Source organism: Phoxinus phoxinus (assembly GCF_949152265.1).
Source record: "Phoxinus phoxinus genome assembly, chromosome: 25".
Classification (NCBI taxonomy): Eukaryota; Metazoa; Chordata; class Actinopteri; order Cypriniformes; family Leuciscidae; genus Phoxinus; species Phoxinus phoxinus.
In genome coordinates this window covers 21736652-21751290 of record NC_136900.1, presented here as the reverse complement: position 1 = coordinate 21751290, position 14639 = coordinate 21736652, and the positions used below count along the sequence as shown (strand labels likewise).

Below are 14639 nucleotides of genomic sequence, written 5' to 3'. Positions count from 1 at the left end.
TGTCGCTGCGCAGGTCCCCGAGATCCTGAACGGTGACGAGCGCGTCGGAGCTGTCGTGCTGCACGCGGGGGTGAACGACATCAGGCTGCAGCAGACGGAGGTTCTGAAGAGGGACTACAGGAGCCTGATCGAGACGGTACGCAGAACATCGCCTGAAGCAAAGATCGTCGTGTCTGGACCGCTTCCCACGTACCGACAAGGACAAGAAAGGTTCAGTAGATTGTTTGCACTAAATGAATGGTTGATGTCATGGTGTAATGAACAGAGACTGCTCTTTGTAAATAATTGGAATCTGTTTTGGGAGCGACCTAGGCTCTACCGTGCTGATGGCCTGCACCCCAGCAGAATCGGAGCGGCTGTTCTGTCGGACAACATCTCCAAGACGTTACACACCATATGACTAGTAAGTCAAAGTCCAAATCACATTCTTTGCTGTCCCAAATTAATTGATATAAGTACCAGTGTAGAACACTATATAGAAACTGTGTCTATTCCTCGTTTAGTGAGGCCAAACAATAAATCTACTGCAGGATCTAAGAAAAATCTAATTGTGATTAAACCAGAAAATCTCAATATTAGTGAACAAAAACAATGTCTAAAGCTAGGTCTTCTAAACATTAGATCGCTTACACCTAAGGCGGTTATTGTAAATGAAATGGTCACTGATAATAGCTTTGATGTACTCTGCCTTACTGAAACCTGGCTTAAACCAAATGATTATTTCGGTCTTAATGAGTCCACTCCACCAGGATACGGTTATAAGCATGAGCCCCGTCTGATTGGTCGTGGCGGCGGTGTTGCAACAATCTATAGAGATATTCTTAATGTTACTCAGAAAACAGGCCACAGGTTTAATTCGTTTGAAGTACTTGTGCTAAATGTTACGCTCCTAGATGTAAGAAAGAAATCCCTATTATCTCTAGCCTTGGCTACCGTATATAGACCGCCAGGGCCTTACGCTGATTTCCTAAAAGAGTTTGCAGATTTTCTCTCAGATCTATTGGTCAATGCCGATAAGGCAATAATTGTTGGAGATTTCAACATACACGTTGATAACACAAATGATGCGTTAGGAGCTGCGTTTACAGATTTATTAAACTCCTTTGGGGTCAAGCAAAACGTTAGTGGTCCCACTCATCGTCTTAATCATACTCTAGATTTAATTATATCATATGGAACCGATCCAACCGATATAGATATTATACCGCAAAGTGATGATGTCACTGATCATTACATGGTAACTTGCATACTACGTACGGCTGAAATGTGTCATGTTGCGCCACGTTATCGACCAGGCAGAACAATCCTTCCAACCACTATAGATAGATTCTTGAATAGCTTACCTGATCTATCTCCGCTCCTCAGTGAACCCAAACAAACAGATGAACTAGAGGAAATGACTAGCAGTATGAGCACCATTTTCTCTAGTACATTAGAAATTGTTGCACCAATTAGATTAAAAAAGGTTAGAGAGAAAACTAAAGCACCATGGTACAACAGTGCTACGCATGTTATCAAGAGAGAAACTCGTAACTTAGAGCGCAAATGGAAACAAACTAATTTAGAGGTCTTTAGAATCGCGTGGAAAGACAGTATGTCACGTTATAAAAAGGCTCTAAAAGCAGCCAGGGCTGAGCATCTCCGCAAACTAATAGAAAATAACCAAAACAATCCAAGGTTTTTATTTAACACTGTGGCTAGATTAACAAATAAACAGACATCACCTGAACAAAATATTCCGTTACATTTTAATAGTAATGATTTCATGAATTTCTTCACTGAGAAAATAGAAAGCATCAGAAACACAATTGTAAATGTACAATCTTTGACAGCGTCTTATGATTCAGCCTCAATTATCGCCCCTCAACAACAACTACAGCGCTTTACAACTATAGGACAGGAAGAGCTAAATAAACTTATCACTGCATCTAAACCAACAACATGTTTATTAGATCCAATACCCACTAAACTACTGAAAGTGTTACCTGTAGTGGAAGAGCCTCTTCTCAATATTATTAACTCGTCTCTATCTTTAGGACATGTTCCAAAAACATTCAAGCTGGCAGTTATAAAACCTCTTATTAAGAAACCACAATTAGATCCAAATAACCTAGCAAATTACAGACCCATTTCAAATCTTCCATTTATGTCTAAAATACTAGAAAAAGTTGTGTCCGCTCAAATGTGCTCTTTCTTGCAAGAAAACGATATCTATGAAAAGTTTCAGTCAGGATTCAGGCCACATCATAGCACAGAAACTGCGCTGGTTAAAATTACAAATGATTTACTTTTAGCTTCTGACCAAGGCTGTATCTCAATACTAGTTTTACTCGATCTTAGTGCTGCGTTTGACACTATAGATCATAAAATACTCTTAGATCGACTTCAAAATTACACTGGTGTTCAGGGACAGGCATTAAGCTGGTTTAGATCGTACCTATCAGACCGTTACCATTTTGTCCATTTAAATGGGGAAAAATCAAAGATAACGTCAGTAAATTATGGAGTGCCGCAGGGATCTGTATTAGGCCCCCTGCTATTCTCAATTTATATGCTGCCACTTGGTAATATTATAAGAAAACATGGAATAAGTTTCCACTGTTATGCTGATGACACTCAATTATATATTTCATCTAGACCAGATGATAACACTAAATTATCTAAAATGACAAAGTGTGTTAAAGATATAAAATATTGGATGACGTGTAATTTTCTTCTATTAAATTCAGATAAAACGGAGGTATTACTGATTGGTCCAAAAAACTGCCCACAAAACCTCTTACAATACAACCTTAATCTAGATGGACGTCCTGTTACTTTATCCTCTACAGTAAAAGACCTGGGTGTTATACTAGACCGCAACTTGTCTTTTGAAAATCATATTTCAAATGTCACAAGAACAGCCTTTTTCCACCTTAGAAACATTGCTAAGCTACGTAATATGCTATCAGTTTCTGATGCAGAAAAGTTAGTTCATGCATTCATGACCTCGAGACTAGATTACTGTAATGCTCTATTTGCTGGTTGTCCTGCATCCTCCGTAAACAAGCTACAGTTAGTCCAAAATGCAGCCGCTAGAGTTCTTACTAGGTCAAGAAAATATGATCATATAACACCAATTTTATCATCTCTACACTGGTTACCTATTAAGTTCCGTATCAATTACAAAGTATTGTTACTGACCTATAAAGCCCTAAATGGTTTAGCTCCTGTGTATTTAAGAGATCTTCTATCGCCATATATTCCATCGCGCTCTTTAAGATCGCTAAATTCGAGGTTTCTGGTCGTACCTAGGATATCTAAGTCCACTAAAGGAGGGAGGGCGTTTTCACATCTAGCTCCTAAACTCTGGAATAGCCTTCCTGATACTGTCCGAGGCTCAGACTCGCTCTCCCAGTTTAAAACTAGATTAAAGACACATCTCTTTAGCCAAGCATTCACATGATGCATCTCATACCTTTTATACTACAGTTAAATCAGATCAAATGCATTCATATTAAGAACAGCAGCTACGCTAATTATTTCCCATCTGCCTTTTCTGTTGTTATCTCGGGACGCCTGTCCCGAGATAACTCAAATAGAGTTTGTCAGCTCCAGTTAGTATCCAGCCTCTCATGGAGACTTCAGATGCCCCAACGCCTGTGATGAGACGACTCGACGCCTGTGAAGAGACGACCCAACGCCGGCGATATGTTATGCCCTAAATTTCATGATTAACTAACTGTATTTTTGTATGTATATTTTTGAAATGCATTTTCTGTAAAGCTGCTTTGAAACAATGTGTATTGTGAAAAGCGCTATACAAATAAACTTGAATTGAATTGAATTAAACAAAGTAATGCTAAAAATACTAACAGCACAAAATTACCAGTACATTTTCAGTTTTTATTTTTTTACAGTGTAGATGGGGACATCTATATTTCTGTTTCATTGAATATATATCATTTAATATGAAGTATTTATGGTTATGACAAAATCTGTTTTCTGAGCATTGCAGAAACATCAACAAATGGTGTGACCATGACACTGTGAAGATATTTTTGGAGAAAACATTCCAGAAATGATCTAAACCCCTGAAAGCCAAGCAGTGCATTCGCCAGAGAGAGAGATAGAGAGAGAGAGAGAGAGAGAGAGAGAGAGGAAAGTAAAGCCAGCATTTGCTTTGAAGGCCTCAAAGGTCTTTGACGTGTCCTTTAAGCGGAGCCTTGTGTTTGTGTGCATATGAGTGTGTGAGGGACACAAACTGTCCTTCAGCAGATAAGGCAGTGAGTGCTTATCAGATTCCCTTAGCTAAATGAGAAGTCTTATCAATCCTCAGCACAGCTCAGAGGACATGAAACCTGTGCAAATCACTTCAGGCTCAACTTTTAACATCTCAACTGTGATAGAGTCACTTCCCAAAACTTTTGTCTGATGTTGATCATTTTTTTCTGCATATGTACATCATCTCTCCATGTTAATTAGCACTGTTAACTAACTATTGCAAGCTAACTCTTGCCAATTCTACCATTAAGTATAATGTTCGTTTTGAATGATTAATGTTGATCAATACTTGTGCTATAAACCATTCAGATTACCACAGTGTGTTGTTTGCTAAGCAATAATAGGCTACTTACCATTACGTAATGAGATAGTTTGTAAGTTTATCATGCTACAACGGACATGAATGATACCTCAAAGCAGCACATGCTAAAACTCACTCATAACACCTTAGTGGTGTTTTCTAAGCAAACAAACTATTACTAATAATTATTAAGAATTAATCAGAGCATAATTTGTATGTTCATGCTGCCTACAAACATGAATAAAACCTAAAATCACTTGCCAGTAAAAAAACAGTTTTGCTAATTGCTAAACAGCCGACTATTGCTAATAACAACTTATCATATAGGCTATATCAGAGCATAATTTGTTATTTTTTGCTATGGGCAGGAATGATAGCTAAAGACCAGTCAGAACAGCTTAGTGGTGTTTGATAAGTAAGCTGACTACTTAAAATTAGTGTAATTTTTTAGTTACCTCAACTCATGCGCTAAAAATCATTCATATAACACTAAGAAAAAACAAGCTAACTGTTGCTGGTATAGCCTACATTTACCAAAAGTATTAATCTTCAGATCAGTCAGCGCAACGCTATCTCACGACCAATTCGTACGTATTTTAAGAGGTGGCTATTTGTACGAATTCGCACGATTTGTCTAAACCCCAGACAGTGACGGGTCGGTTTAGGGGCGGGGTCAGGGGTGGGTCATTCGTACGAATTCATACGAATTAGCCACCTCGTAAAATACGTGCGAATTGCCGTGAGATCGGGTTGCGTGGTAAAGACATGAATGATACTTCAACTCATTTGCTATGGTGTTAACCTTAATAGTGTTTGCTAAGTAAGCCAACTATTGCTGATACTGTAATGTTATACTAATCGTCTTAGTTTACAGACATGAATGTTACTGCAAATCATTAGCTAACATCACGCAGAGCACATTAGCATTAATTTGCACTATTGACTTTCTGGCATTGTGGCGACAAGTTTTAAAATGTAAAAATTTAATAAATTATGCCAGGATGATATTCTGATAGAAAACTGAGATGATCCAAAGAAATTTTTTGACTGGACTAATGATAGGCTTATGCTTTTAAAATGAGATTATAGTGGGAGAAATGATACCGATCCGGTCAGCAATCTCGGCCTTGGTCATGATGTCCGCGTCGGTGTCGTCCAGCAGGCTGTGGGCCAGGTCCTGATGCTGGGAGAGGTCGTGCCGGAGCCGCCCGTTCTCGGACTCCAGTCCGCTCACCTGAGAGCGCAGGCCGAAGATGTCATCCGCCATCTTATGCATCGCCGCACGATAGGTTTCCAACTCCTAGAGGAGATATACAAATTGATTTGTACATACAAAATGATCTGCAAATATAGATTGCAAATGTGAACCAACAATTTCCATTCAGGATATTATTTCATAATGCAGCAAGAAAATTGCAAGAGTAGACTATCACCATGGTACTTTGATATATGGCCAACCAAAGTGTTTTAATGGTAGGCTACCCCAAGGTGCTGTGTGTGTGTGTGTGTGTGTGTGTGTGTGTGTGTGTACGATTGTTAATTAATTTTGACAATATTCTATTTGAAAGCTTAATACTGAAGATTCAATACTGGAAGGATGCAAAGTTGTGCTTGCGGATTTGCACTTGCGGCTTGCGCTTTTTTAAATGTATTTTAAGGGTATCAAAGTTAAAATTATATCAACGGTAGCCTATATATAGCCTAGCCTATATATATATATATATATATATATATATATATATATATATATATATATATATATATATATCCTATATACAACATTCTCATTAGCCAAATGTTGATTATAGCTCATTTTGGATAAATATAGCTATGCTTTCAACTTAATAAAAAGGAAATATATTCACATATTATTTTAATAGTTTGCTTCAATTACATTGTAAAAGCCAGTTACTTAATTTTGGAAACCATTATTTAATTGTAGCCTACTGTCTTTATTTAAATGTAATCTTTATTTTTATGAAAGACTATAAAGGGTTTGTGTTCATGAAAATATATAGCTGACTTTATATTTTAGTAAGGAGTTTCTTCATAACAGGATCATCTTAGCTGGAGGTCATTGGCATAATTAGTTTTAAAATTATTAGTTTGACATAATGCAATGCTCAACTGTCTGGGAGGGGCAGATGCAGTTTCCCGCCACTAGGTGGAATCAAAGTCACATGTTCAGTCGGGATGCTGAGAGAAACACAGATCATCAGCAGCCTGACTCTGTCTGAGTGTGACTCTGTCTGAGCCTGACTATATCTGACCAAATAACATTCCTTTTTGTGCTTCGCTTGAATCATTTAACCATGTTTAAAGTGTGGTTGGGTCCACACCCAGCCGCTTTCAACTAGTTGCTAGCAGATACCCTAAATAAAGCTAGGTAGAGCTAAAATAATAGCCTACTGTTACAGTCATACTTTTGTGAAAAAGTAACTACTGAATATACAAAAAAAAACAAAAAACTATACATTTAAATTCATGACATGCATGTTTTAATAGGACTGACATTAAAGTATATTTTAGTTTACCACAAATGCTTGTCAGTAGCTAACGTTACTTCCATACTTACCACATTTCAGAGGCAATAGAATTACTACTTATGTGGGTCTAAAAAAGCACTAGCATGCAATTAAGTGTCCAAAACATTACATTCAGTTCACATTTAATGTCCCCCTGTGGTGAAAATCAAGCTTTTAATGTTGTTTATATGTCTGTGTGATGTTTCTAATGTGCTTTAAAGGATAATTCAGGTATTTAACACCTTGAGTCTATATTGTAGTTTGTTTTGGATGAACAAGAGTGGTGGACAACATTTTTTTGACAATGGTTCCTCTCTCGAGTTTTTGACTATAATAGAATTGGCCATGGACCCATTTAACATTGGAGTCAATGGGCATGTCCGAAAATGTCATTAAAACAGCCAATAATGTTCGTTTACAAAACTGTTAAACTCACCGAGTGGTTAGTGGTGTTCGTTGATGATTATAAACAATATATCGTCGCAATATATGATTCCAATCCGTTTATTTTGCTATAGTGGAACTATTTTTTCAGACACTTCACAACCGTGTAACTTCCGCTCAATATTTGAATCTGAAGCGTTAGCACACTCCCGACCACTTGATGGCGATAACCGATGTTTATGTCTCGCGGGACACTCACGGTCAAGGTCGAGTTCAACTTCATATTGCTCTGGTCAGTGGTCACGTCTTTCAATATTTTCAAGGTTTTGTTTGTTTATTTGGCTTACTCTCCCGGAGCACAGTTGCTCTGCTCGCTAGCCTTATGAGAAACGGAAGCGAGCAAAAAGACTACATCGACCAAATGTAAACAGCCCCCTTTCTGTTTCCAGTAGCGCATTTATATTAACGAGCACTCAGTCCTTGAACAGAATTCAATGGGATTTTACAAAATGACGAATAAAACACGACAGAAACTGTATTTCGCAACACGTTTTGTTTCTGGAACATCAACTAACATCACTAATCACTCGGTGAGTTTAACAGTTTTGTAAACGAACATTATTGGCTGTTTTAATGACATTTTCGGAAATGGCCATTGACTCCAATGTTAAATGGGTCCATGGCCAATTCTTTTATAGTCAAAAACTCGAGAGAGGAACCATTGTCAAAAAAATGTTGTCCACCACTCTTGTTCATCCAAAACAAACTACAATATAGACTCAAGGTGTTAAATACCGGAATTATCCTTTAAGACAAACCTTGTGTGAATTCTTAAGTCAACACCATTGCTGAATATTATCTCCTTAAAACTGCAGTGAACCAAGAAGACCGTCTCAAAAACGCGGTTCGAAATCGCTTTTTTTTTTTTTTTACATTTCTCATTTTGGTGATCAAACATGAGTTTTAATATAAGGGATACAATTATTGACTACAGGGGGACTTTAAGTATATTCTTTAACATATATTATTTCTGTAATATTGTAAGTGCTCTTTCAAAAATAAGCTAAAGTATTCACACAAATGGGATGAAAAAAGTGTAACAAAGTCATTATAATACAGTTATGCAGTTATGTCGGCACATACATTGGTCAACCTTAGTTCATTCTATAGAACTGAACAATAGCATTTTTGAGACATTGTGTTGTGCTAAATAGACAGCAGACCAGGGCCATTGTGGGATGTGCCGCACTTCCAGGCATCCTTTTGTGCCATTGTGTTAGTCCTATGTCGCATGTCATGTAACATGCCACCGAGGCGTCTGCTTTTCACTCAGGGTCACTGTGTGCAGGAAGGGGGTCTGCGTCGGGGGTCGTGCGCAGGAACGGGAGGGGTGGGAGAGGGACCGATTAGGCGATTCCAATCTGGGCCAGTGTGCTTGTGGCTCCCTGGGGTCGTCTGAAAGAAATTGAGCGCTTAATTGAAAGGGCACACATGCAAGGTGAGAATGATGATCGGTGATGAGATGGGGCCCGCGGAGGGGAGGAGACGGAGGGAATCATCTGAACCCAATGAAATGTGAATGGAGAGAGAGATTGGTCCCCGTAGACGCCGCAGACAGAGGTCCTGCGCAGTCTGTACTGTTGCTTCAAACAATCACATTATAAAAGCACAAATGTGCTGCTCTCTCGCTCTCTTTCTTTCTCGGCAGGGTGCTTTTCAATGATTCCGATATGATGAGAAAAGCAAAGACTGTCCATTTCATCAAACCTTCACATACTGTAGGATGAACACTGTGGACATATAAGGGTCACCTTGAGATGGTCTGGAGGGGTTTTTATTTCAATTCCCGAATCATGGTGTAAATATTCATGAAAAATAAACGTAGCCACAATAAACGTTGATTTTTACGCATATAGGATATACGTATAGTATACGTGACGTAAATAGCGTCATCAATACAGTAGCGTGCAGCCAGATTTGTTGCATACTGTAAATACATTTGGTTTGAAATTTACTTTCCGACTGTTAAAAAGAAAATTCTATATCTATATATGTCTATATTCTATATATGTCATGTGACCTACGGCGTCAGTTGTGCCGCTTTAGCCTAGAAATCTAGACGCACCCTAGCGGCGGCAAATTTTATTTTGCTGCCAGGGTGGTCTAGCAACTCTCCGATGGCTTTCGAGCTGGAAAAAACAAACTCTAGTCAGGCCAATCACATCGTGTATAGAGTCAGTGGGCGGGCTTAACATAATGACGACAGAGTTGCGACGGTTCCCTGCTACTTGAAAACAAAGAATGGCGGCTGCTGGCGAACAGCGGTCTTTCGAATCGGCTTTGGCCACGACTCTGGAGGACTTGGAGTTAAGCTTTGAGAAAAGAACAAAGAACGGCACTTAAGTCATTCTTTTCTCTGACTACGTCTCCTTCTTCGTTGCTCTGGTTGGTTGTAGCGCTATCCTATTGCGTGCAGAGGGAATTTGAAAGACAAGCGTTTATCCCGCCCCTCAGATTGAGCCCTGCCAATGTTGATGTGGGTCTGGGTTGCCAGGCTAGTGTCGCTTCACTTCCATTCATAAATCCTCTCCCGTGGCCTCATGGGATAGTAAAGTGTCCAGTGAATGCACACTTCTCGCCGGAAGTAGTAGGTCATCAGGGTGCTTTACACCTACTGTTTTATGAATACTGTGAATTCAGACATGCTACTCAGCTCACGTATTGTTTCTCGCCTACTATAGTATGGAATTATGCATATTCGGACGCAGGGATAATCTGTATGGGTACCCAGCAGGCATTTTTGCTCTAATTACTAGGTTCACAAGATGGTGTCACTGGCCCTGGGCCTTTGTTTTGCAGCTGAAAAAAACCCCAAGCTACTGGAGACGCAACAACAATAGACCCCCGTTGACAAGCACTTTTGTGAGGCGGCTAAGAGATACTCTAGCCTGGTCCAACCAGCAATGGCGCCACCAGGGGGTGGCCAGGGGTGGCCGTGGCCACCCCTGGCCGACTCCTGGCCACCCCACTGGCCACCCCAATGGCCAGTAAAAAATTTAGTAGCATCAGTTATGCATTTCATCCCTAATGCACAGCCAGGCAGGCAAGCTGATCTAGACTTTCGATTGCCCGCCCCTCCCCCGCCCCTCCGTACATGCCGCTGTTGCGCGCTCAGACAGCAACAGCTCAGCGCGTGCCCGTCGGTCAACAATTTTAAAAGAAGTTAAGAAAGAAGACGAAGACTACCGGTAAGTAAATAAGTAAAAAATATTCTTTAGTAAAAGAAGACGGGGAATTATGTGTCGTGACTTGCTTTTTAAGTGCCAAATGGTTACAGTATACTGTTACAACAGATTTTTGATGCGTCTTTGACATGTTTTGACAAGAGTTACCTAGCTAACGTCGTTAGCTGGTGCATGTATATGTGTAACAGAGTTTAAATAATGCTGTTAAATTCATGCATTAATTGGGAAAACTCGACATTGGCTGTTGCATTTGTGTGCGTGATATTGCGGGCGGAGCTACGTCACCACCAGCAGAGTCTCACATCTCTCGTGCTGGTAAGTCGCATCAATAAGAGCTGCGTCATAAAAACAGAGTTTAGATTGTTTTCAAGTGCAAGGTTGGACTTTATAAACTACACACAAGTTTACTTCATGTGTCTGTTAGTTCCTAGTTTTGTCAGTCGAGTCATAGGCTATGTGTTATTTGCAATGATGAAATGGAGTGTGTGTATTATTATTAACCTGCTTGTGAACTCTGTTTATTTCATTTAAAGGGCACCTATTATGGAATTTTGAAATTTACCTTTCATGTAGTGTGTAACATAGATCTAAGTGAACAAAAACATCCTGCAAAGTTTGAAATATGAAAGTGCACCGTATATAAAGTTATTGTCTTTCAAAAGTGAGAGTCGACTCTGAGTCATTTTTATGAATCGTTAGAAGACCGAAGCTTTTTCTCTGACTAGATGACGTCAACTTGTCAAGTTATTTGAATATGATACGCCCACTTATTGCGCTCCAAGGCCAGGGAAAACATCATGGCGACGAGACGCTGTGTTCTGAAGTGCGGCTCAAAAGCAAACTTTTTTCATCTGCCTAAGGAGGAGCATTTGAAGACTAAGTGGCTACAATTCACTATACCACAGAAGTATAGTCCGAGCCTTGTGCTTTGTTCGCGTCATTTTGAAGACGATTGCTTTTTAAATGCAATCAAACTTGGATTCGCGAGCTGGCTGGGAAGGTTCAGTTCCAACTTCCAAGTGTATTTGCATCAGCTTCCTCCTCCGTATCACAACCTGTAAGTGTTATTAATAATTTTTGCTTTTATATTTTATGTAGCATGCTTAATAATTATTTTGTTTGTTGTGTAAGCACCGTTTAGCTTCTAGGTCTTCAATGGCAATTGTATTGAGATATGTGAAGTGTTTGTCGTTGTTTTCGGAGTTGTCTAAAGAATAGAGTAATACCACGTAACTGCATTTTTTTTTTTTTGTAAAACGTTATGTTTATGCATCGGGCTAATGCAAACAAAGACTGATTGTGCTTTTACAATATGAACTCTGGGCTATGCTCGCTAACATAACATTAAATTCTTTATCTTATTTTTCGTTTTTTACTACAAACTATAAAGCAGTGGACTATAATCATTATTATAATATAATTTAATTGATAAAAGCATCATTGTACTCCGTGTTAAAAATAAGTATTATCTCTGTAAACACTGCTGGGTCATCTGACCAATCAACGCAGATTAGCGTCGCGCAAAGGAGGGGTTTGAAAAACGAGTCGTTGAACGAATCATTTGGGAGTCGGTGAGCAAATCAGGTAAAAATAAATGCATATTATACGAAAACAAAAGTGTTTTTTGTCATTGCATGCATGTAAAACTGTTGTTGGGGACTCCCACAACAACATTAGGAACATTTTAAATGTCATAATAGGTGCCCTTTAAGAAATTCATGCAACGTGATGCACTGTCCGTTAAATATAACACAATAAACCAAAGTATATCAGTAGGAGTTTCCTTAAGTCTTTCTGATAGTTTTCTTCAGGCCGGTTTACCCATACGAAAATGTAATATATGTATAGCCTAGGTATATGAAATATACATATATGAAATATATCCACATATATAAAATATATATACCCATATATATGCCCATATATAAAACCTATTAGAAAATGGAACAATTGACATTTAAAACCAGCCCATATATTTGATGTATGTATAATAGTGTTTTTTTACATACATGTCACATATATAATTATCAGTTTTCAAATAGAATTTGTGTAGTATTTGTTTTGTTTTTATGAGCTGGTCAAGAAGAGGTAAAATAATAATAAATAATACATTTTATTTATAAAAGATTCGAAAATGAGATAGAAATTGAAATGAAATGTGGATATGTAGACTTGATCTGTAGACTTGAAATAAATAGTAAATAGTTTGGCATATATAAATTAAACATATCGGTGACATATATGGTCAAAACATACAGTATTATATAAATAATAATCATATACATCATATTAATATATGTCAATATACTCATTTAATATGGCAAATTTATATATGTTAAAAACCTATATCAACATATATGTAGAGATATGTATATGTGATAGCTATATATTGTCTTATATTTAACATATATGACGGCGTCACTAGCGATATAGGGATATGTCATATATTACATTTCCGTATGGGTTACTACAACAGTAGAATACAATTCTGAAATTATGGTTTATAGTTTTGGTGTGCCACCCCAAGATTTTAAGTGGCCCCATCTGGCCACCCCTATGAAAAATTTCTGGAGGCGCCACTGCCAACCAGACTCTTGTACGTTTAATTTGTACAGAGAGTCTGGCCTCTCTCCATTGACAAGCGTTAACTTCCTTGAAGGCGGGTCCTCTGTTGAAGTTTAAAACTATTGGATCTGCCCAGAGCCACTCTGGATCTGCCATAGCCAATCGCTAACGTTTGGTCGTGAGTCTCGAGACATATGTCGACTCAAACTAACGCACAAACTCAACGTCATCGTTCTCAACCACTCCCTCTGTTCGCTGGTTGGACTGGTAAGAAATTGATCGGAGAAAACCCAAGAATACACCGCAAGCCCAGACGTAGTACTGAATGAAAATGAAAATTGAGCAGAAGTACGTAGGAGGGCGGAGCCAGGCTAGAGATACTCGCAACTCTAGTTTAAACTAAATAAACAAATGCATTTTTATCGTTGGAAGGGGGTGCGTGGAGTTATGGAGATTAATATGTTGACAGGCAGGTAGGACATCCTATCAATGCATTTGGATAGAATGCAATGATTGGATGAATATTTTTTGGTCCTGAGACTTCCACAGAGGATATATGTACATGTTTTAATATTCAGACCACTTCTATTATTGATTGCTACCAGGATGTGAAGAGAGTTTCTTCCAGTATAACAAAAAAGTGTTTCTTTCCAGTGCGCACATGTCGAGCACCGGTGTTCGCTTACACTATCAAATGGAGAATATCATTTGAAAGGCTATGCGTTCGGATGTATGCGTATTCTAAGCGTTCGCGTTAAAACTGAATTATACTTCCAGCCGAAGATGGAAAGTGGACTACACCTTATGGAAATAACTCAAAGTCTGGTTTTGAATGAGTTTGTACGTCTCTTTGAGGGAAGGGAAACTGCTAGCAGGAGCATACATAATATTCATCTACAGTTTTATTACTTACTTTAGTTTGATGTTCAGTGACTTCACTTGCACGAGGATCATTTTTGAAATCAGGTAGTGATGGACTGAAAAGGAAATATTTACAGCAACAAATAAAAGTAAATGGAAATTATAGGTTCACACCAAAGCTAAAAGCTGTACTTAATAATTACAGTAGCCATCATGTGGTATTCTTGTACCTTTTTTTAGCTGAATGCACGTCAAAGGTTCGGTTGAGCCGAGAGTTTGACTTTTTCTGAGGTAGAGATTCTGTCCTGGTCTGAGTTTTAGGATTTTCGACGAGGTGAAGATACTCCTGGAGGATCTTTGAGAGGGCGTCATGTGACGGCAAATCATAGGAATCCCTTTCCATCTGAGGGGAAAAACAAACAGCATGTTTAAAGAAAACTGCAATGTTTTATAAAATATTGCAGTGTTTACTATCTTCTAATAACTTCCACTCCC

General features: G+C 38.6%; 2 protein-coding genes across 2 annotated transcripts in view; one reads left to right on the top strand and one right to left on the bottom strand.

The window, feature by feature from the left end:
* Positions 1–3786, top strand: part of LOC306994193 (uncharacterized protein) — a 4518-nt gene extending 732 nt beyond the window's left edge. Inside the window, exon 2 of the mRNA XM_079604623.1 lies at positions 14–3786. Within this exon, the coding sequence (XP_079460749.1) occupies positions 14–400 (387 nt within the window). The 3' untranslated portion in view covers positions 401–3786. The remainder of the gene's footprint in view (positions 1–13) is intronic.
* ccdc33 (coiled-coil domain containing 33) overlaps positions 1–14639 on the bottom strand; it is a 23259-nt gene extending 8620 nt beyond the window's left edge. Inside the window, exons 1-3 of the mRNA XM_079604622.1 lie at positions 14375–14639; positions 14197–14260; positions 5669–5864 (exon numbers count right to left, since the gene is read on the bottom strand). Coding sequence (XP_079460748.1) covers positions 5669–5864; positions 14197–14260; positions 14375–14547 — 433 coding nt within the window. The 5' untranslated portion in view covers positions 14548–14639. The remainder of the gene's footprint in view (positions 1–5668; positions 5865–14196; positions 14261–14374) is intronic.